Here is a 22,968-nt window from a genome sequence, read left to right as displayed (position 1 = left end):
ATTAGCTTAATTACACAAATTGCCCGACATATGCAAATTAGCATCCGGCAGTTTCTACATGCTGGGGACCCATAATATATATTTCTATCATAAAACTTTGGTGTACTCAACATTTCCGGGTTCACCTTTCTGTCAACTAGACTAACTAGATACATGGGCACGATTCGATACAAGAAAATATACATGTTCATTAATGATGCGCATGGTGGTAGTGGTGGCATTGGACACTTTGCTCTAGGTGCATTTAGCCTACCGTAGCCTATTATTGGCCATTGACAACCTGTCAAGGCCGATGAAGCTGTGGTTGAAATTCGGGACTGGAGCTGTCCCTGACGGGACAAATCAAAATCACCCAAAATACGGGATGTCCCGGACAATTCAGGACGGTTGGCAACCTTATGTACAAAAGAGCAAGACAATCAGAAACACTTAATTCCCATCTTTGAGGCACTGGTTCTTCCTCAGTATTTGATCCCTTTTGAGCCCCATGTGTATTACCATGGAGCCATTGCTACAGTAGGCTATACTGCTGCCTTTGGAGCATAATGTAAGCAGATCTTGAAGTGAGTAGTCATTGGCTGCAAGGTAATTCTTTGTGGATGTCCAGAAAAACATCCTTTTCTCAGCTCTACGTAGCTGCTATGTGCAGAAAAAAGATGTGAACTCATAAAACCTTCCTTCCAGAAAATTCCTGAGGTAGAAGGCAGATGTCACTAACACCACATGTGAAACTGAAATGATGGCAATCCAGATTGCTGTGCAGAAAAACTTTCATAATTGTAATGTAGATTTCAATTTATGCACATTATTAAAAAAAAAATCCTCAAAGCTTTAATTGATGCATTTGTTGGAAAAAGCAGATTTATCTCTTCAAACTGGCAGTCTGGTTCTTCTGATTTGAAAATAGTTGTGTTAGGCCTAATGTCATTCTTATCAATATAAAAACATGAGGAAGTTGATGAGGAATGTAAATCAGGAAAAATAAAGCATCATCATTAGATTTATTAACTCTTTGAGGCCGACGGACACATGTGCGTCCAAATTCTCACCCATTGTTCTCTGTTGAACTACTCATGAAGTAGGCTACTCATCACACATTCACATTACGCGGAAGAGCACAGTCTCATCTTTTAAATGGTGCTAGCTGCTAGTTGCAGTTCACGTTTCGCAAGGAAATTAAGTTTGTTAAAAGTAGTTGACATTTAATCATATTTACATTCTGTACTGTTTACAGCTCTGCATCCATTTCCACACCCATTCATGGTGGCATATCTCAGGAACTCCTCACTCAGCACATGACAAACTGTAAGGCTAAACAGCAGACCTTACCGAACACAAAGATGTAAAGCATTCCTCTTTACAATTAGCCATTCCACAGTAATCCGGTTTTGCAATTGTAGCAAATTTCTACATGGTCTCCCACTATGGGCTGAAATTCTCATGTAATAGTACCCCATAGTAATGAATTTGCATTCCACATCGAAGAAACAAAAGTTGGTCATAGCATGCACAGATCAACTGTGCCTTGGGCTACATGACATCTGCACATATGCAAGCACAGATTATTTCAGGTCACAAATGCAGATGAGTATAAGGCACATTCTTCATCCAATGGTTCAGTAACAAGACGTCAGTGAATAAAACAGTATATAATAAGTAAAATATTAATGTCAGTACATACATTTTTGTAAATTGCTAAGCCACAGAGTATCCCACCATTGTGAGTGTTAAATTCCAAGATTCCAGACAATCCCACCTACACAAATATGAAAAGATATTTCTACTATTGTGCTTCGTGGTGACATGAATGCAAAAACATGACATAATTCATGAGACACAAATTACCAAATCATACTTTCCCATATAAGGGTAGCCTAGGCTGTCCTGAAAAAAAAAAAGGAAAAAAAAAACAAGACACAGCATACATAGATGGCCCTTACAATGATCACGATCAAGAGCTTAAAAGTAAAGGTCATAAAATGACACTGAAAATAGCCTAGGCCTCAAAGGGTGTAGCTATGTGTAGTATTTTAGGTTTAAAAAGCTCGGAAATTGCCAAGATATAGCAACAGGATGTGGAGAACTGTTTTAATGGTTATTTTTAATGTCAAAAAACGCCTTTGCTCTGTGTTGCCCAGATAACTAATGCAGTTACTTTGCAAACCAGCCAGTGCTGGGACATCTCTCTTGCAATACCACTTTTCACCTTGTGGAAGAGTGTTGCCACGAGCATAATGATCTGTTCAAGACAACTCGAATCCAACAGAATTCTACACATAGGAATTCACAGTAACTGATGCTGGGAGTTAACTGTTCATTCATCATCTCCCTGAAACAAAGAAGAGAAAAAACACATTGAGGACATGCACTGGGGACTCACTGAATATTAACCCATAAAGGTGTAGGTTTTTGAACATTCTAAGTTCCGCAACAATTGAAGGTTCTAAAATTCTATGTTGAATTCAATGAACCCAGATATTCTTTAGAACGTTCATTTCTCAACATTCCGTACTCCTTTAAGGGTTAATTGCAAGTTGCTACTTTTATTAGTTAATGTTTGGGTTTTGTTCATGTTTGGTTAATGTTTTTGTTGAAGAGAGTACCATCACTAATGTTTGATGTGTTAGTGGAGGTTTGGTCTTGTAAATTATAATTCACAATAAAAAACAAGCCTGATGCAGTATTAATAACTGAGCTAATTCGGAAGTGCAGCAGGTCCTATAAATACCGTATGAAATACAGTTCTCTGTTACCTTGGCAGCATCACGGTTCTTGGCCTTCAACTTGTTGATCTGGGCCTCAACCATGTCAGCACGTTCCTGAGCCTCCTCAAGTTCATGTTGCACCTTCCTGAACTTGGACAAGTAAGTGTTGGCCTGCTCCTCCTGTGATGTCAATGAAAGATATGTATCTTCTACTTGGTAGTGAAAAAACCTGACAAAAGTATTATATACAGTATAATATAAATTGTGTGGATTGATATAAGTTTTTACTTACATGATCCTCAATCTGTTTCTTGTAGCCCTTAACTTTCTGCTGCAGTTTTTCCAGCATATCCTGTAGTCTGGCGGCATTTTTCTTGTCTTCCTCAGTCTGTGCAATTTTATGGTTATGGTTATACTATTTTGCAGACACTTTTGTCCAAAGTGACTCACTCAAGTGACTTTAACTCACCATTAAAGTAGTTGAATGTTTTTTGATTAAATGTTTTTTGATTTTTTTACGTTGGAAAAGCCTACAGTAAACATAATAGTAATAATATCAATAATATTAATAGAAATGTCAAATATCAATAATGGAAATAATCAGTGTTATTATACTAACAAAACCGTAAATATACAAGCCATAACTGTAATAGAATCAATTGATTAATAATTAATTAAGTAAATGTAAGCTAAACAGAACAGAACAGTCTTTAAACCCCAGATGAGTCTTTAAACTCCTCCTGAAAGTCCCAAAACTAACACAAGAATGCAGAACACTAGGCACCTAATTTGACCAACAAGGAACCACCGAGGAAGAGAGTCTTGAATAATAGTGTCAACCATTTAACCTGCACATTTTCTTATGGTTTTCTGTGAGTGAATAGACAACTCTACCTGTTCAGTGAGCTCCTTGACTCTCCTCTCATATTTACGGACTCCTTTCACAGCATCAGCTCCGCGCTTCTGTTCAGCCTCAACCTCAGTTTCCAGCTCACGAATCTGTAACATCAGAGGTCATGATTTTCATGTAGAACTTAAAATAGTATGGCTCAAACTCTGCCCATTATTCAACATTTCAAGACACTGGAAACCACACCCTTGCTTCCAGTTTCTGGAGTTGTTTTTTGCCACCCTTCATGGCAAGATTCTCAGTCTCGTCCAGTTTGTGCTGGAGGTCCTTCACAGTGCTCTCCAGGGTCTTCTTCAACCTCTCCAGGTGACCGTTGGTGTCTTGCTCCTTCTTCAGCTCTTCAGACAATGTGGCAACCTACAGATATTAAAAAAAACTCTTAATAGTCAGGATTTTTTTATTTAAATTTTTTTTAATCAAATCTCAATTCCATATACAGTAAATACAAAATATGAAGCAAATAATGTTTTCTAATCCTCTGGAACAATTTGGTATTCATTCATTTTGTTGAAAAGTGCTATATAAATACATTTTATTATTATTATTATTAGTAGTAGTAGTAGTATTATTATTATGTGTATATCTGCCATAGTAACTTATGTTAGCTCACATCAGTGCCTGCTTTCTTGGCCTTCTCTTGTGCCTTTCTGGCCTCTTGAATGACCTCATCCACCTCTCCCTGGACTAGAACAAGTTCAGCCTCCAGCTTCTTCTTGCTGTTGAGCAGGCTGGTGTTCTGAAATAAGAGATTTTTTCTCAGATTAAGTGACATTAAGCATGAGACGATAATGCAGAGGATTAACAAGTTTTTTTTTTTTTTTTTTTTTTTTTTTTCACCTGGGAATGCAGCAGTCCAGCACGCTCACTGGCATCCGCCAGCTCCTGCTCAGCCAGTTTGCGGCCTCTCTCTGTCTGCTCTAGAGCACCTCTGAGCTCCTCAACCTCAGCCTGCATAACACCATTCCTGCGCTCCACCATGGCAACCTGCTCCTTCATGTCTTCTTGTACTCTGAGAGCATCATCAAGGTGCATTTGGGCATCCTGTATGAAATAACAATGATTAGATAGAGCACTGTTGTGGTGTACTTTAAGGACTGAATGTAAGGTAGACCCTTTGGTACCTTAAGCTGTCCCTGGACTGTCCTCAGCTGTTTCTGAGCTTCAGCTGCCTGGCGATTGGCATGGCCGAGCTGAATCTCCATCTCATTGAGGTCTCCCTCCATCTTCTTCTTGATTCTCAGAGCATCATTCCTGCTCCTGACCTCAGAGTCTAGAGTGGTCTGCATGGAGTCAATCACCCTCTGGCTGTTCCTCTTGATTTGCTCCATCTCCTCATTCTTTTCTGTCAGCCTCCTGTCCATCTCACTCTTGACCTGGTTAAGCTCCATCTGGACACGAAGAATCTTGGACTCCTCATGCTCAAGCGTACCCTGTTTCAGAGGAAATTTCATATTATTTATGTAGTTTATTTATCATGACATTTGGCATCCAGCAAGTAAAATAGAATCCTACCTCTGCTTCCTCCAGTGCTGTCTGGATTTCTGATTTCTCAGTCTCCACTGTCTTCTTAGCCTTCTCCAGCTCATGGATGCTCTTGCCCGTCTCACCAAGCTGCTCAGTCAGGTCAGAGATCTCCTCTGTAATGAAAATTTTAATTGATCTGAATGGTTCATTATAGGTGGTGGTAGTGTAGTGGTTAAGGAGCTGGGCTATCATTCAGTAGCCTGAGAAGTTGTGGGTTCAATTATGTTGTGCCCTTGAGTCCTAACTCCCAAGTTGGTCCGGGGACAATGGCCCTTTTAATATAATTAGCGTAAGTCGCTTTGGATAATAACTCCACTGCTCTCTGGGTTTGAATTAATGGAACATTCACATCACAGTGATTACTACAGGAGTTCGAGTGGGGATGTCCTGGGATATCCATATATATACATATATACAGCTCTCGAAAAATTAAGAGACCAATGAAAGTTTTTCTGATTTTTCTGTCATCTACAACGCAATTATTCACATTTTCCCCCATTGATATACTGATAAATGCTTTGGTAATAAATACAGAAATTACAATGTGCTATTGTATTTTAAGCTCTGAAGTTATGTAACTCCCTCAGCCGTTTCTGATTTTTAGTTTCTCACAAAATGTGACTTTGGTATATACAGCGGGGAAAATAAGTATTGAACACGTCAACATTTTTTTCAGTAAGTATACTTCCAGTGAGGCTATTCACATGAAATTTTCACCGGACATTAGTATTAACTTAAGTAATCCACACATATATAAAAATCCAAACATTAATGTCTAAAAGTAGAGTTATGAGTAAAAAAGTGGAATGGCACAGGGAGAAAGTATTGAACACGCTAAGAAAAAGCAGTACACAATGGCAAGGAACAAACTGGAATCTATAAGTATATGGAAGGAACATCACTGCATCATCAACTGCATCATCAGCAAGATTTCTGACCAGGAAGTCAGAAGAGTAGCCCAAGATCCAAGGACCACTCAGAGAAAGCTCCAGAAAGACTTGGAGGCAGCAGGTACAATTGTTACAGAGAAAATCATAGGTAATACATTCCACCGCCATGGCCTCTATGCACACTCATCCCGCATGACTCTATTGCTGAAGAAAAACATGTCAAACCTCATTGAAAGTTTGCTACACAACATTTGGACAATCCTATGAAATACTGAGAGAATGTATTCTGGTCAGGTGAGAGCAAAATTTAACTTTTTGGATGTCATACTACACACCATATTTGGAGGAGAAATGGCACTGTGCATCACCCCAAAAATACCATACCAACAATAAGGTTTGGAGGTGGTGGCATCATGGTGTGGGCTGTTTTTCATCTCATGGTACTAGCAGACTTCATACAGTTGAAGGAATGATGAATGCAGTCATTTTGTTCGGGAGAATCTTTACATCCACCAGGATGATGAGGATGAGACATGGCTAGCCCTTCCAGCAGGACAATGATCCAAACCATTCAGCAAAGGAAACTCTCAATTGGTATCAGAGAAAGGAAATCAAGGCCCTGACTTCAATCCAATTGAACAGTTTTGGAAGTTAACTAAAGATCAGGATTCACAAGAGGGACCCCTGGAATCTTCAATATTAAAGGACTATCTGTTTAAAATAATGGGCCAAAATCACACCAGAATACTGTGACTGATTAGTTTTCGTCATACAGGAAATGCCTTGAAGCTGTCATTATGAATAAAGGCTTTTCCACAAAGTATTTAAGAAATTTCAGCAGGCGTGTTCAATACTTTTTTCCTGTGTCATTCCACTTTATTACACATAACTCTACCTATGGACTTTAATGTTTGGATTTTTTTTATATGGGTGGATTATCTGTGTTAATATCTGGTGAAAATTTCATGCAAATAGCCTCATTGGAAGTATACTTACTGAAAAAAATTTGACACGTTCAATACTTATTTTCCTTGCTGTATAAATTATAGGTCCTAAGATCGGTGGTAGTGTAGTGGTTAAGGAGCTGGGCTAGCGTGCAGTAGCCTGAAAGTTGTCAGTTCAATTCCCGGCTTCCACCGTTGTGCCCTTGAGCAAGGCACTTAACCCCAAGTTGCTCTGGGGACAATGTGATCCCTTGTAATATAGCTGACATATGTAAGTCACTTTGGTCAAGAAGTGTCTGCTAAATGTAATGTAATGTAAAAGATATTTCCATTTTAATTGCAATCACTTGCATGTGTTAAGTGCGTAGGCTACATTCAACACAGATCTTGTCTGTGGTGCAAGACTATAAGCATAGTGGTAGTGGCACCTGAAAGCCAGTAGCAGGTAAAGCGCTATGCTACTAAACTTAAAGGTACTCTGGGTGAGAGAGGCTGGACTAATCACTCCCAGATGAGTAGTTGTAAAAATCACTCACTCACTATGTCTCAAAAAATGGTTGCAATATTTACATTTTCATTTCGTGGATCATCCAAAGTGACTTCTATTACAATTATTGGGGCAGCCGTGGCCTACTGGTTAGCGCTTCAGACTTGTAACCGGAGGGTTGCTGGTTCGAACCCCGATTGGTAGGCCACAGCTGAAGTGCCCTTGAGCAAGGCACCTAACCCCTCACTGCTCCCCGAGCACCACTGTTGTTGCAGGCAGCTCACTGCGCTGGGATTAGTGTGTGCTTCACCTCACTGAGACCAAATTTCCCTCACAGGATCAAAAGAGTATATATACTATACTATAGGGACTCTATAGTGTCCCTGGAGCAACTTGAAGTTAAGTGCCTTGGCACAATGATGGAAGCCGAGAATTGAACCCACAACTTTTCAGGCTACTGCATGCTTGTCCAGCTCCCAGCCCTGACGGTGTATATGGTATAAAATGTTATGTGTGTAAATGTTGACATACGCTGCAGGTTCTTGTTCTCCCTCTTCATGACCTCCAGCTGATCCAGAGTCTCTTCATAGATGTTCTTCATCTTGAAGAGTTCAGTGTTGAGAGAGCGAGCCTCTTGCTGAGCACCGTCCAGCTCACCCTGACTCTCCTCATACTTCTGCTTCCATTCTATCAGAATCTTATATGAAACATGGATGTGTTTTTAGAGAAGCCTTTAAAAACAAGATGTCAGATATTACATTAGTGACCACTTGGATACTCAAGGAAGCTTTTGACTTACTTTCTCAAAGTTCCTCTGTTTCTTATCAAGGTTGCCAGCCACTGCATTAGCCTTCTCCACATCAACCATGAGATCCTCCACCTGACCCTGGAGTCTCAGCCTGGTCTTCTCCTGAGAGTCACACTTGGTGTTCAAAGCCTCAATGGTCTCTTCAGCTTCCTGTAGGCGCTGGGCAAGTTTTTTCCTAGAAAGGTTGTCATATGGACAGTTTATGTCAAATCACTCAAAACTTAGATTTAGGCATAGATTAAACATAGATTCAGGCAAAAAGCCAATATAAGTCATCTAGTCATTAATCCTTCTCAAATCATGTCTTACTTGGCCTCTTCCAGCTCCTCTGTGCGCTGGACGGCATCAGTTTCATATTTAGCTCTCCACTGAGCCACTTCACTGTTGGCCTTGGACATTCCACGCTGCAGCTCAGTTTTGATCTCCTGCTCTTCCTCAAACTGCTCTCTGAGCATGTCACGGTCTTGACGGGTTGTTTGTACTCCATGAGCCAGAGCATTCTTGGCCTATAGAGAACATTTTATAAATATTGTTAGCCAAAGTTGTCAAGCCAAAGCAAGAATCTGCTTACATCAAGATTTTTTAAAACTTGCCTTCACTTCGTCGTCCAGTAGCCTCTTCAGTTCCTCAATCTGCTGGCTGTAAGCTTGCTTGGTTCTGGTCAGTTGGGAGACAATAGCCTCCTTTTCTTCCAGTGTGCGGCTCATCTCACCTTTGATCATACAATTGGAAAACTTTTTTATATAAAATAATCATATTTTGTGAGGGAATGCAAAAGTGTTACAGGGAAATGTGAAACATGATATGACATGAGGGAGCAGATAACTATTGAGAAGAAATGCAGACCTATTATGATGGAATGCAAAAGTAATTTAAAAAAAAAAAATCCGCACCTAAAAAAAATATTATTTCTTTCCATGACTCTTTTGGGGGTGACATGATTGTATTTGTTCCATTGTCATTGTCTGTAGTATTAAACAAAATTTGATTTTCAAGAAAAAAAATCACATTTCTTTCTTTTACTTACTATGTTCAGTTAGAAGCCTTGCTTGATGTGCACCAAACTCAGTCAGCTTGCGGACATTTTCCTCATTCTTGTCTCTGAACTCAGCCATTTGTTCCTCAAGGGTCCGACACAACTTCTCTAGATTGGACTGATGAATTTTTAGCCTGAAGTTAATTTGGTGGTTTTCATTACAGAATAGTATATTATCAAACATTCCAAATATCTGGAGATACCTTTGACTTTGAGACAGCCTCCATATTGCTGGAGAGGTCATCAATCTCCATTTTGTATTCCGCTTTCTCCTTCTCCAGCTTCTGCTTGATACGCTGAAGATTGTCGATCTGCTCACCCAGTTCAGCCGCACTGTCGGCCTGCTTCTTGCGGAGAGCGGCAGTAGTAGATTCCTGCTGCAGGGTGGCCTCCTCAAGATCATGACGCAGCTTCTGCAACTCTGTATCACGCTTCTTGTTCATCTCAATCTGAGCAGAAGTGGCCCCACCAGCCTCCTCAAGCCTCTCAATGAGCTCCTCAAGTTCCCTGGCGAGATCAGATCTCTGCTTCTCACTCTTAGCCCGAGCAGCACGCTCAGCTTCAATCTCCTCTTCCAGTTCCTCAATTCGAGCCTATGCCAAAGGATTTGCTTAAGACACTTATATTTCACATTTGAAAACTGTAGGCCTACAAGAATTACAAGTCTGGAATAATACCACAAGTTCTTTCATCTTCTTCTGAAGCTGAGCTCCAATGGCCTGCTCATCTTCAACCTTGCTCAGGAGTAGGCATATTTCAACGTCTTTCCTGTTGAGATATTCGAAGAGTTAAGACAAATCAATCAATGCAACAAGTAAAAGGATTTTAAAGAAGCAAGACAACAACATTCATACTTCTTCAACTTCTCATCGGCTTGGTGCTTGTCATTATCCAGATCCATTAAGGATTCCTGGGCCAGTTTCAGGTCACCCTCAAATTTCCTCTTGGCTCTTTCAACATCCATGCGGAGCTTCTTCTCTTGCTCCAGTGATCCTTCCAGCTTTTACATAGACATACAAGTTTTTTTAGAAGATTTAAAATATGTATATGTGTGTATGTATACATATATATATACATATATATGTATATACACACACACACACATACATATTTTACATATCTCCTGGTCATCTCCTCTTTCAGATTTATATATACATTTACATACATTATAATATATACATTTTTTAAATGTCATGTTTATATTATATAATTCCCTCACATCATCCACTTGTTCCTCAAGTTTGGTCTTTGCTTTGGTCAGGTTGTTGACTTTAGCCTCCTCTGTTTGGAGATCATCCATAATATCCTGATGTGAATCTTCCATGGCTTTGGTCTCTTTAATCAACTTGGCGTTGCTCTCTTCCAGAGTGGTCATCTCCTCTTTCAGATTTTTAACCTAAGGGATTTGATAATTCCTTAGATTAATTAACGCTATCAGACTTTTGCATGCAAGCATTACCAATAAACAGTGCACGTATTCTGACGCTGTAAATATCATAGCATTGTATCTATGACAATGGTTAGATTAGATTAGATTTCAACTTTATTGTCATTGTACAAGTACAAGTACAAAGACAACAAAATGCAATGACAATAAAGACCTATTCTTAACATTTGAAAGTTGTAGTGTGTTTGTGTTTTTGTAATCATTTAATTTAACCATATAGAAGTCATAAAAGTCTCTGCTAAATGAATAAATTTAACCAAAATATTTTATTGAAAAAAATGAATGAAAAAATACTACAATGCATTTACCTTATTTTCTATAGCACGTTTCTCCTTCTCCACTACGGCCATTTTGAGCTCAAAGTCACCAATGTCTTTCTTTAGCTCAGTGCACTCATCCTCCAGTTTTCTTTTCTTGGCAGCTAGCTCAGCATTGGTCGTTTCCTCCTCCTCCAGCCTCTCGGTCGTCTCTTTGAGTTTGGTCTCCAGCAGGATTTTGCTCTTTATGAGACCCTCGCATCTCTCCTCAGCATCTGAGAGGCCCTCAGTTTCCTATTGTAAAACAAACCACTACATAAATACAGGAACTTTTGTACCAACAAAATCACACCATAAAGAAAATTGTAGCAGTACTTACAGATGCCATAGCTAACTCTAGGTCCTTGTTCGCTTGTATCAAAGATACCATTTTTTCCTCAAGCTCCTTCTTCTTTTTCAGAGCAGTCTCCAGGTCTGTTTTCATTTTGTCATAGTTCTCCTTCATCTCAGTAAGTTCTTTCGCAGTTTCAGCGCTCTTCAGAAGAGGCTTGACCTTGAAGTACACCTTCATCCATGGCCAGTGTTTTACATTCACGAAGGAGCGGATATTGTACTGGATGGTTATGATGGCTTCCCTGTTTGAATGGACACAAATTTTTAAAAGAGTCAAGTTAACTCTTTACTCTTGTCGCCAAGTAATTTACTTAGAATTTTATTTTTTCCTCAAGCGCACCTCCTTTCCATCATCTTCACAAACTCTTTCCTCATCAGGTATCCACGGCTGAGGGCCTGAGTCATTGTGACAAGATTTGCCAATTTCTCATCTCGCATCTCCTCAAGGACACCCAGCAGACCAGCTTTAAAGAACACCTACAGAGAGGGGGAGAGGGTATTTACCTGGAAATAATTGCATCAAATAAAGTCAATGAGCAGGTCTGTGATGACATGAGCTCTAAATCATTTACCTTAGTGTGTCCTAACTTGTACTCGTTTTGGTCCACATCAATGGAGCCCAGTAGTTTCGCTGAAGCAGTTTTGTTGTCCATGAACTGTCCCTCAGGGATAACACTGGCATTCAGCACTTTGTATCTTAAATGATGAGAACAAAATACATGTATGTCATCAGCCAATTTTCCAACCTAAGTATTTCCAAAGTATTTTGTGTTTTTCAGATATCAGGGATAGAGGTTTCCTAAAGGATTTCTTGTTCTTGATGTATGCTTGTATGCTGTATTTATACAATATAGAAAGTGGTTTATTGAAATTTTCAGTTCATTAATACTATGATAACAGATACAATACCCCTTTCTCTAAACTAGTTTATATTAATAACATTGCCTGTGAATTGTCTCTTGCTTATAGGAGATAAAGGCAAAACACTTAAAAATGCCAAGAGTTTTGGTGCTCATTGAGCTCAATGCAAATCAAACCAGCTAATAGGCTAACTGAAATAAAACCATGCCAATCTTTAGGTATGGTGAAGCGTATGTGATAATGTGGGGCTATTTTAATACCAAAGGCCAAGGGAACTTTATTAGGATGCATAGTATCCAGGATCCATGAAATAACTGGCCTTTAAAAATAAAAATCGGCCTGCCTCTATTGGAATTTAACATACTGTAGAGGTGCCAATACTTATGACCCCTGTATTTTAAGAACATTTATTTATTTATGATACATTATTCATTCACAAAGAAAATTGGTGTCCTTAAAGGTTGGATATTTCCTATTTTTTATTACTTAAAGGTGCTCTAAGCGATGCCACACATTTTTTAGGCTAAAACATTTTATGTCACTTACTGCAAACATCACCTAAACAACCGCTAGCTGTCTGTGTCCTGAATACACTGTAAAAAAATGTGATCTCTGTGGACAGCCCAGGCCCCAAAAACGGCAACAAAAACAACCTGGGCAAACCTAGCCCATAAAAAACATAACAAACTGTTCCAGCAAATACAGATGAGATGCGCGTTAAGAAGAGTTTCAATTGCACGGGAGCAGCACGGGAGGGAGGGGGAGGAAGTAGCGAGCTACCTCTCTGTTTTGTTTGAAAGTCAACAGAAGTGATATTACCCAGCATTGCTTAGAGCACCTTTAAGGCAAATCAAAAAAAGGATGTTATATGTTATAAAAGACCCTATGATATGCTGTAAGTACCATAGTAACTACCAACTAAATTCTTATTTATTATTCCTTCCTTATCACCTCTGCTTGAAGTCAGCATAAAGGATTCTGCTGGGGAAGCCCTTTCTGCAGATTCTGATACCCTCCAGCACACCATTACACCTCAACTGGTGAAGGACCAGGAAGTTCTCCATTAGACCTTAGAGGATAACAAACATATGTATTCTGTTACATAATTAGTTTAAATTAGATTAATTCAGTTAAATCTTTTAGATAAAAATAGCTTACCAGGTGTCTTTGACTCATTGGGAATCAAGCAACGCACAAAGTGAGGATGGGTGCATCTCAAGTTGGTCATCAGCTTCCCCAAGTTCTCCTGTAGAGAAAACGGCAACAACAATGTAGCCACTTCGGACACACAATGTGGACACACAATGTAGCCACTTCGTTTAAAGTTGCCTAACATTATTTGAAAATGTAAAATTCAGTAACCAGTGAAGACCTCACCCTAAACAGGGCTGACACCGTCTGGAAGGAGCCACCCTTCTTCTTGCCCTTCTTGCCGCCGCCCTTGCTTGCAGCTTCAACTAAAAGAGTGAGAGAGTAGAGAGATGTTTAAGAAAACTGCAGTGTGTACAGAAAACTATACATGTATACGGAATTGCAGTTATATAATACACATTTTAAGAAATAATAAAGTAATTATATAAAGGTACATACATACGGTACATAACGTTATTTTGAAAGACTTGCACTAAGTACCTTCAGCAGCGGTAGGAGCTGCATACAAGTGAGCCAGCAGTTTCACGGCGGACTTTGCGTACAGCTGCACAACAGAGTCGTTCAGTGGGTCCTTGTTCTTCTCCAGCCAGTTAGTGATGTTGTAGTCGACCTTGCCAGCATAGTGCGCCAGGGTGAAGTGGGCCTCTGGTTTGCCCTTTACTGGTTTGGGTTTCTCAAAGCATTTGGTTTTACCAAGATGCTGGTCATACAGCTTGTTCTTGAAGGTAGTGTCTGAGGACTTGGGGAACATGCACTCCTCTTCAAGGATGGAGAAGATGCCCATGGGCTGTTAAAAGAATAAAAGAATTATCAATGATATTGCAGAACTTTTTGAGTTTTTTTTTCAAATAAGCAGTGTCCAAGCAGCTTACACCTCACACACATTACCTTCTCAATAAGCTCAATGCAGGCAGCCAGGTCCATACCAAAGTCAATGAACTCCCAGTCAATTCCTTCTTTCTTGTATTCCTCTTGCTCCAGCACAAACATGAAGTGATTGAAGAACTGTTGCAATTTCTCATTGGTGAAGTTGATGCACAGCTGTTCCAAGCTGTTGTACTGTTGTTATAAATAATAAGATAATGCTGTTGACACAGTTGTTTCAAGAGCATGGAAGTCAAATGAATGGATAAAATGAATTTCAGTATTTCATCAAATAGATTTACTCACATCAAAGATCTCAAATCCAGCAATGTCCAGCACACCAATGAAGAACTGTCTTGGCTGTTTGGTGTCCAACATCTCATTGATACGGATGACCATCCACAAGAACATCTTCTCATAAATTGACTTACACAGAGCGCTTACAGAATTGTTGACCTAGTCAGGTAGAAATAAGATAATGAATACATAATTGTGCAAAACATCTTACAGAATAGGTCAAGATTTATGTTTTCTAACCTGTGGTACAGTTTGGCCTTTGGTCACAAACTCATTTCCGACTTTCACTCTGGGGTAGCACAGATTCTTCAGCATCTCAGCAGAGTTCAGGCCCAAGAGAAAGGCGATTTTATCAGCCACTGAACCAAGACAACAACATAATAAAACATTTTAAAAATTATTCTTACATATGGAATATGTTTTGAAGTTTAATCTTGGTAGAACAAATATATTGATGGATATCATATCCTTTTTGCAGTAGCTATTATTTCCATGGTAGAAATAATACATATTTTGGTGTATCAAACATTTTTACTTTTTAATCCATTTCATCACTTACCCTCAGTGCCGTCAGGCTCAGCCTGCTCCTCTCTCTGCTTCTGCTTGAACTTCATGTTCCCATGATGCATCACAGCACCAGTGAGCTTAAAGATGCTAAGTTTCTCCTCAGAGTTGAAACCCAAAATGTCAATGGCTTCCTGAAAGAAGAAAGGGTTGTTTAGCTATTGTAAAATACTTTGTGTCTTCACCTAATTTGAGTAAAATGCTTAAGCTACATCTTACATCTGTAGCAATGAACTCCTCCACATCATTAATGCTCTTGACGGTGATTTCACCTTGGCTGATCATAGGGAAATCATATGGGTTTTGGGTGATGAGAAGTCCCTCTAAAATTCAGAAGGAAGGAACATATCATGTTGAGACATACCAGTTTTATTTTACATACACATCATGGGTGTAGGCTTAGTTGGGAACGCTAGTTACTAGTCCCTATCAATATTTTAAGATGACAAAATTGTCCCCACCAATATTTTAGCAAACGCCTTTGTGCTGCCATTTTCGATTCAGATGGCCAGGGGTCCGTTTCCAAAAGCATAGTTGCTAACTATGATAGCAACTACCTTGGTAGTGTCACTGCTGAATGTTAGTCCGTAAATTTGAGTTACGTATGCAAGGCAAGGCAAAGCAAGTTTTATTTATATAACCCGGTAACCCAATGTACTTAACAAATCACAAAAAAATGGCCAATATTAAGAATAACTAAAATAATTCAAATGAAACACGCCAATAATAAAAAATAAATAAATACAAAATTGGGACAGTTTGCAGTTGTGTAAATGTTAAAATACAAAATACAGAACTTGAAGTAAGTAAAAAGCATAAAAGCTAAAATACTGGAACACAGGTGCAAAAATTGACATAAGTCATCCAGGATACTATGCATCCCGATAAAGTTCCCTTGGCCTTTGGAATTAAAATAGCCCCACATCATTCCATACCCTTCATCATACCTAGAGATTGGCATGGTTTTATTTCAGTTAACCTATTAGCTGGTTTGATTTGAATTGGGCTCAATGAGCATCAAACCAGCTAATAGGCTAACTGAAATAAAACCATGCCCATCTCTAGGTATGATGAAGGGTATGGAATGATGTGGGGCTATTTTAATTCCAAAGGCCAAGGGAACTTTATCGGGATGCATATCCTGGATCCATGAAATAACTGGCCTTGAAAATAAAAATCTGCCTGCCTCTATGGGAATCTAACATAGGGGTGCCAATACTTATGACCCCTGTATTTTAAGGAAGAACATTTATTTATTTATTATACATTATTCATTCACTAAGAAAATTGGTGTCCTTAAAGGTTGGATATTTCCTCATTTTTGTTACTTAAGGCATTACGATCAGTTTCCAAAAGATGATTTTATATTCCTCTTTTCAGTCAACTTTAGCAGAGGTGCCAATAATTCTGGAGGGTACTGTATATACATAGACATATAGAATTGTATTTATGCATATCATACCAATCAGCTCAGGCTTATGTCCAGTCATAAGCTGGTAGAAGATGTGGTAGCTCCTCTCAGCAGACAACTGGAATGTCACTCTTGACTTCTCCAGCAGATCTGATATGTTTAAATTATGAACATTACATAAATATAATGATAATAAATTAATTCCATTCATGATCATAGTATAAAATGGCCACTCACAAGTCTCAATATCAGCAGAGGCTAGCTTGCCAGTTGATCCAAAATGGATTCTGATGAATTTACCCTGAATGTTTTAGTAATAAAACAGATTAAACTCACATTTCAGTGCTTCACACTAATATGTGCACTATATGATACCAGAAAGCAAATACTTACAAAACGGGAGGAGTTGTCATTCCTCACAGTCTTGGCATTACCATAGGCCTCCAGCAGAGGGTTGGCTGCAATGATCTGATCCTCCAGTGAACCCTAGAGAGAATATCAGACTTATGTAATTACGTTTTTGCAATGCCAATGTATGGTACGAGTCTCTAGATAGAAAACTTTTCCTACCTTAATTTTGCCGGCGACTGCTGGTTCAGCCTTCTTCTGCCCAGATACTGCAATTGTGGCAAAGTACTGGATGACACGCTTGGTGTTTACAGTCTTGCCTGCACCAGATTCTCCACTGGGGATTAAACATGTCAGTTAATTCATATTATATATTATCAACCTTGTCATCAATAAGCATTATTTAACTGTCACTGTCCTAGCAAAATCGAGATGAGTACTTACGTAATGAGAACAGATTGGTTTTCACGATCTGAGGGGGGAAATATTATATTTACATTATAATATTATATTTAGTGATCATATGTATGGATTTGTACAAAAGCTTCACAAATTATAAAATATTTTACATGTTACTCACCTTGGAGCATAAATTGATAAGCATTGTCAGAGATGGAGAAAATGTGGGGTGGAGCCTCAATCCTCTTCTTGCCTCTGTATCCATTCACAACTATATCATCATACACTGGAAGCCACTTGTAGGGGTTCACAGTGACACAGAACAGCCCAGAGTAGGTCTGAAGTGAGCAGAAAAGTATAAAGTTAGAGGGATTTTCATTCTTAAAGTTAATTTTTAAAGGATGATTAATTACTGGTAGCTCTGTCAATTATTATTCCATGCCAGTCTTACATAGATCATCCATGCTGCGTAACGCTCCTTGAGGTTGTACAGCACAGCAGGCTCATGGAGGTGAGTCATCATGGCCATGTCCTCAATTTTGTCATACTTTGGAGGATTCATGGCGAAGATCTCATCCTCTTTCACAGTAACAGTCTGAAAGACAATATTTGTATTTCAGAGAGCACCGAACTACTAGCTTAGTGCCAGATTTTTGAATCCAATCCTAATACCTTTTTTGTGTTAACAAAAAAAATTGCATTACACTGTACAACGTATGTGCTTAACCAAGGCTGTAGTATGCAATTAGCTATGTTGAGAATATGATGACTTCCACGTCCCGTGGTTTATTACTTTTGTCTATTTACTGTAGAGGTGCATATATAACTGCATATATGAAATGTATAATGTGTATGGTAGGTAACATACAGAGACAGTCACAACCAAAGGTTACCAGCAACCAGATTGGCAGAATATCCACTAGATGGGTAATAGTTATTGCTAGTTCTTCTTGTTCAGTGGTGGACTGATTGAAGGGCAGGAGGGAAAAAACAAAAAGGGCGCCTATCTGACGACATGGGGCCCCAACCCCAACATTACATTACATTACATTTAGCAGACACTTCTTGACCAAAGTGACTTACATATGTCAGCTATATTACAAGGGATCACATTGTCCCCGGAGCAACTTGGGGTTAAGTGCCTTGCTCAAGGGCACAACGGTGGAAGCCGGGAATTGAACCGACAACTTTCAGGCTACTGCACACTAGCTCCTTAACCACTACACTACCACCGCCCAACATAAAGTAACCTGATTTCATGACAGAGGTATTGGTATGTCAGACCTGGAGGGAGGTCCTAGGGACCTTTTTTGTTTACAATTCTGGAAGCTAAATGTGCCATTTTTCTGTAGTTTGCAACAGAAACAGGCTTATGAAAGCCTGTGACTTGCTAGATAAATTGAAATTAAGACTAAATGTTTTTCATAGTTTTTAATTCCTTTTACTTTGCTCTTGCCAAATGGTCAGGAACAGGATAACTCAATTATTCTTGCCCATGTTAACAAAGGGAGGGTGTCATTTGTTTTATCTGTCTCTGTGTGTCCACTTGCATAACGTAGGGCCTGTCCCATTACTGCCCTTTGACCCTACCACTTCACCCTTCCCCTCTGTTTGCGAGTTCACGTGTAGGGGTAGGGTGTCCGAATTATTTTACAACAGGGGAAAGTGTTCAACCCTTCAAACTACCCCTTAACATTGTGTGAGTCAGATGCAGACTACCGGAAAAAAACATGACAGTACAAAAACACCGAGAGACTCATTAATGTAAAAATGTACAGTTATAGCAATCATGGTTTATGTTACATTCAATCTTGTGCCCATATATTTAGGGTCCTGTTGTTCATAGAAACATTTTCAAAAATTGCTTTTTGCAAATATTAACATAGGCTTTTGTTCAGAGTTGGAAATACAATTGTATTTGACAGGGGACAGATGTAGGTTGCTAATGACAAAATAGTAGCTTTCAGTGTGGTATGATCTCTTTGAATTTTTTTTTAATGAAACATAATTTACAATCGTCTTTCCCCTGTACTTAAACTACCTACTGGTCCAATTTACTTCCGACTTTCAGACAAGGTAGAGGGTCACCATATCTCAGTCCTCCTACGTGATTATTTGGACACAGAACAGGATCCCGATTTTGGAGTTAAATTTCACTTGTGAGATAGGGGTGAGGGTCTGCAGTAACCTGATTACTCATGTTTTTGTAACGGCAAATGAAAAATGAAAACACTGACAGTGCAGATGAGATTACATCAAAATGGCAGCTACTGTAGATGTTAGTCTTAACTTACAGTATTTGCCAGTTGCAGAAACTTGTTTAAAAAGTATTTGGTGGCACCCTAGACTGTTTTTTATGGCAAGGACTTTAGGAATACCTTTCCTAGAGGACACATGGTCAGGAAGACTGTAGGCTACTAAATCTCATTTTTACAGGGATTTGTTTCTTTCCATTGAAAGGGCATTTTATAGTGGCACAGTGCTATCTAAGAGGTCATTTCATGATTTTTTCTTTCATCAGAAAGGTACCTGTAGGGATCCTCAAGTTTATCCTATTGTAAGGGCATCTATCACATCTATTAGAAATCTTCCCTAAATTGATGCAAATAGGGACACCCTTTACTACACTGCATCCCATTTTATCCACTGCACTTCTTTATGCTTTTATGTAATACAGTATACAGGGCTGAATTCCACTTCCTTCTGTACCGGCAATGACACCCTTGGGAACACTATCATGTAGGGGCAGCACTCCATAATGACACCCTTTTCCCATGGAAGGGCACACAGGGAAAGCCAAGTATAGACCATTTAAGGGGCCCTTATATGGCATTGCATCATGTTTTCAACAGTAGAAGGGCACTCATTAAGACACGTTCTTGAGTTTTACTCATTTCAACTTATTATTTGAAGTGTCTAGAGGGCATTGAACCATTTTCTCATGTAAAAGTCAGTAAATAGGACACTTTGAGGGCACTTTAACCATCTTTTTTCAACTATGGGGGCACCAGGGGCAACCCCCCCACGCAAGTTTGCCAGTGATCTTGTTACCTCTTCGTTTTTGCATCATACAGAGTTCTCAAACTCTGATTCTATAGCCACATGCCGGGAAATTACAATGTTGGATGCAAAATAATAAATTGAAAAATGTTTGTGATGTACTTATGTACTTTCGAAGGCTACTTTTTAGCCAGCTTACAGATAGTAACGCCCTCATAGAGACACAATTTATATGGGGATTGTTTTTTTTATTGTACTTCTTGTGGTGGTTAGTTGTTGAATAGTTGAAATATTCATACAAATGTATGTGTGCATATAATCATATTCAAGACATGCTTTAAATGTCAATAACATGTGCTGAGTTCATACACTACAACCTTCAGTTGGCCAAGTAATATAGAGCATAAAGCACTTACTTTTCCACTATAAGTCTTAATTGTGACTTTGCCACCCTCTCTCTTCTCCAGCGTTCCTTTGAGATAATCTTCTTCTTTGTCAACCACAAAGAAGGCCGTCTTTGCATCAAATGGTGCATTCTGGGCCTCGATACGCTCCTTCTCTGTCTTCCGGAGGTAGAGGGCCGCCGGACCAAAACACTCCATATCTGAATCCCCCATGATTGTACTTCACTATGAGAGAACATATTTTAAGTTGTAGTCAATTTATGAACTTTGGTGTAATGCCTCAGCTACCTTTTGTAGCTTTTCAAATTTGTATAGGTAATAGCAAGTGCAATTTTACTCATTTCATTTTGAAGTGCTCCTCAACATCTCAACTTACATTTTTTCTCACCCAGTGGAAAGAAAAGCTGAGCAATGCGCATGCAGTCTGCAAAACATTTATTAAAATAACTGGTTAGAGGTTGAGAAATCAGAATTGATTCAGACACAGTACTTCTGATCCCTCATCCCAATTCCCAATCTCTCTGCTTCAACAACTTTAATAATCAGAGCTTTAGCTTTAGAATGTCACTCACCTCTAGTAGGCTACCAGTCAGTCAGTGAGAGAATCTTTGGCTGCTATTTTAAATAGCCACTCTTACGACCAGTCAGCAAAACTGGCCCGACTAGATTTGGGCATGTATCGGGTGACATGATCAGGTTCATTACCATGGCCTATAGTTTCTGGTTGAATATAGCATTCAATAGGTCATGCAAATATTTTTTGTCACAGGGATGACATGACTACAAAATATATGCTCAGGAAGAAGTAATCATTCCTTCTGACACAAAAAACAAAAACATGTTGCAGGAGTCTTGCAAGCACTGCATTTTTATAAATAAAGTTGGTCTAGTACCAGTGCCTGTCATATGAGCTTGTGTCCTAGATAATTTTCTGCAACAACAAACTTGTACTCAAAAGTTTGACATGTAATGTATAGTTATGTCAGTGGCACAGACCTACATTTGGGGGCACCTCTGCACATTCAGAATGCCCCAGTTCAGAGCATGCAGGCGTCATTGCTGGTTATGTACAGTATTAACTGGAGTGTATGTGTGTGGTCAGCCTAACCCGGCCTACAGTCATCAGTCAATCCCATAGCTCTCTCCTACTCATTTCCTGTCTGTACTCTCGTATCCTGTCCATAAAGGCTAGAAAATGGCAAAAAAATAGATAGAAATAAATAAAGCAATTAATAACTCAATTTAATTGTCAAGTATTTCTTAACCAACTGGTTTCATTTGATGAATGTATGATTGGGTTTAAGAATTGTAGAATGAGTAGAATACAAAGCTCTTTGATGCACAGTTTTTTGGAATACCGTACTCTTATTATTGAGGGGTCCCTTTGAAATGGTGTAAATATTTTTCTTTCTTTCTTTAGTATGAATATTTTGGCAATAATATAAAATAAAAAAACATCATTATATAGGTTTTAAAAGCTATTTAGGTTTTGACTCGGACTTTGCCTCTTTGACTTGTAATGACTTGACATGTCCCGAGTCAAAACCTAAATTTCCTGATCGTGGACCAGACACCCCAGAGATGCATTCACTTATGTGACGAAAAATAAATAAATAGCGGAGATATGTGGGCAGAGCCTACATGCAATTGCGCTGTGGAAGAGAAGCCTAGTCGAAAGCTGTCCGTCCGGTCTGCATGAGAAATTAAATAAATCACACACCGATCTAGTGCAGGGCGATATGTAGCAATAAAAGGTGTTTGGAACATTTCATATAGATTTTTGCAAATTATGTTTTTTCACTTCTTCAGACCCTATAGTTAGCAAAACTACCTGTTTCCAATTTTTTCCCGGACTGCACAGGTCCAAAATCCAAGATGGCGGATATATCACCAAAAATTGCAAATAATCGCCTTTTTAAACATTTTAAATGGATATATGTTAAATGGATATAGGTATTATCATTATATACATACACTTTCTAATAAAATTGAATGACTTAGGTAATAAATATGACCATGGGTGACATGAGATGTCATGATTATCAACCAGTGATTGGTGTAACCACCATTATGCTATTTATTGGCATACCCGGAAAAACACATTGACTGATTAAAAGTTTCCTTCACATAACCTAATAATCATTTGAATTAAAGTAATGTTCTGCACTCACCACAATAGATTAGATTAGATTAGATTCAACTTCATTGTCATTGCAGAGTACAAGTATGAAGACAAAGAAATGTGGTTTGCGTCTAACCAGAAGTGC

General features: G+C 38.9%; 1 protein-coding gene and 1 long non-coding RNA gene across 4 annotated transcripts in view; one reads left to right on the top strand and one right to left on the bottom strand.

The window, feature by feature from the left end:
* LOC121706543 overlaps positions 1-22,968 on the top strand; it is a 140,622-nt gene that overhangs the window by 68,875 nt on the left and 48,779 nt on the right. The window lies entirely within an intron of this gene.
* Positions 983-21,371, bottom strand: LOC121706474 (myosin heavy chain, fast skeletal muscle-like). Its single transcript, XM_042088246.1, has 41 exons — positions 21,274-21,371; positions 21,078-21,125; positions 20,714-20,926; positions 17,749-17,892; positions 17,479-17,635; positions 17,343-17,370; positions 17,121-17,235; positions 16,944-17,036; positions 16,788-16,851; positions 16,602-16,700; positions 15,359-15,462; positions 15,135-15,273; positions 14,816-14,934; positions 14,585-14,734; positions 14,303-14,473; positions 13,895-14,201; positions 13,640-13,719; positions 13,421-13,508; positions 13,214-13,331; positions 11,974-12,097; positions 11,742-11,878; positions 11,388-11,643; positions 11,060-11,302; positions 10,524-10,700; positions 10,159-10,304; positions 9,982-10,072; positions 9,508-9,897; positions 9,296-9,422; positions 8,862-8,980; positions 8,578-8,774; positions 8,260-8,443; positions 7,992-8,157; positions 5,128-5,252; positions 4,737-5,045; positions 4,453-4,656; positions 4,226-4,351; positions 3,802-3,972; positions 3,600-3,704; positions 2,998-3,093; positions 2,754-2,885; positions 983-2,329 (listed from the first exon to the last, which is right to left on the bottom strand). Exons 3-41 carry the CDS (start codon positions 20,912-20,914, stop codon positions 2,315-2,317), a joined length of 5,817 nt encoding a protein of 1,938 aa, XP_041944180.1. The 5' UTR covers positions 20,915-20,926; positions 21,078-21,125; positions 21,274-21,371; the 3' UTR covers positions 983-2,314.

The sequence above is a fragment of the Alosa sapidissima genome, chromosome 4, assembly GCF_018492685.1.
Source record: "Alosa sapidissima isolate fAloSap1 chromosome 4, fAloSap1.pri, whole genome shotgun sequence".
Lineage (NCBI taxonomy): Eukaryota > Metazoa > Chordata > Actinopteri > Clupeiformes > Clupeidae > Alosa > Alosa sapidissima.
This window is presented reverse-complemented; position numbering and strand designations above follow the sequence as displayed.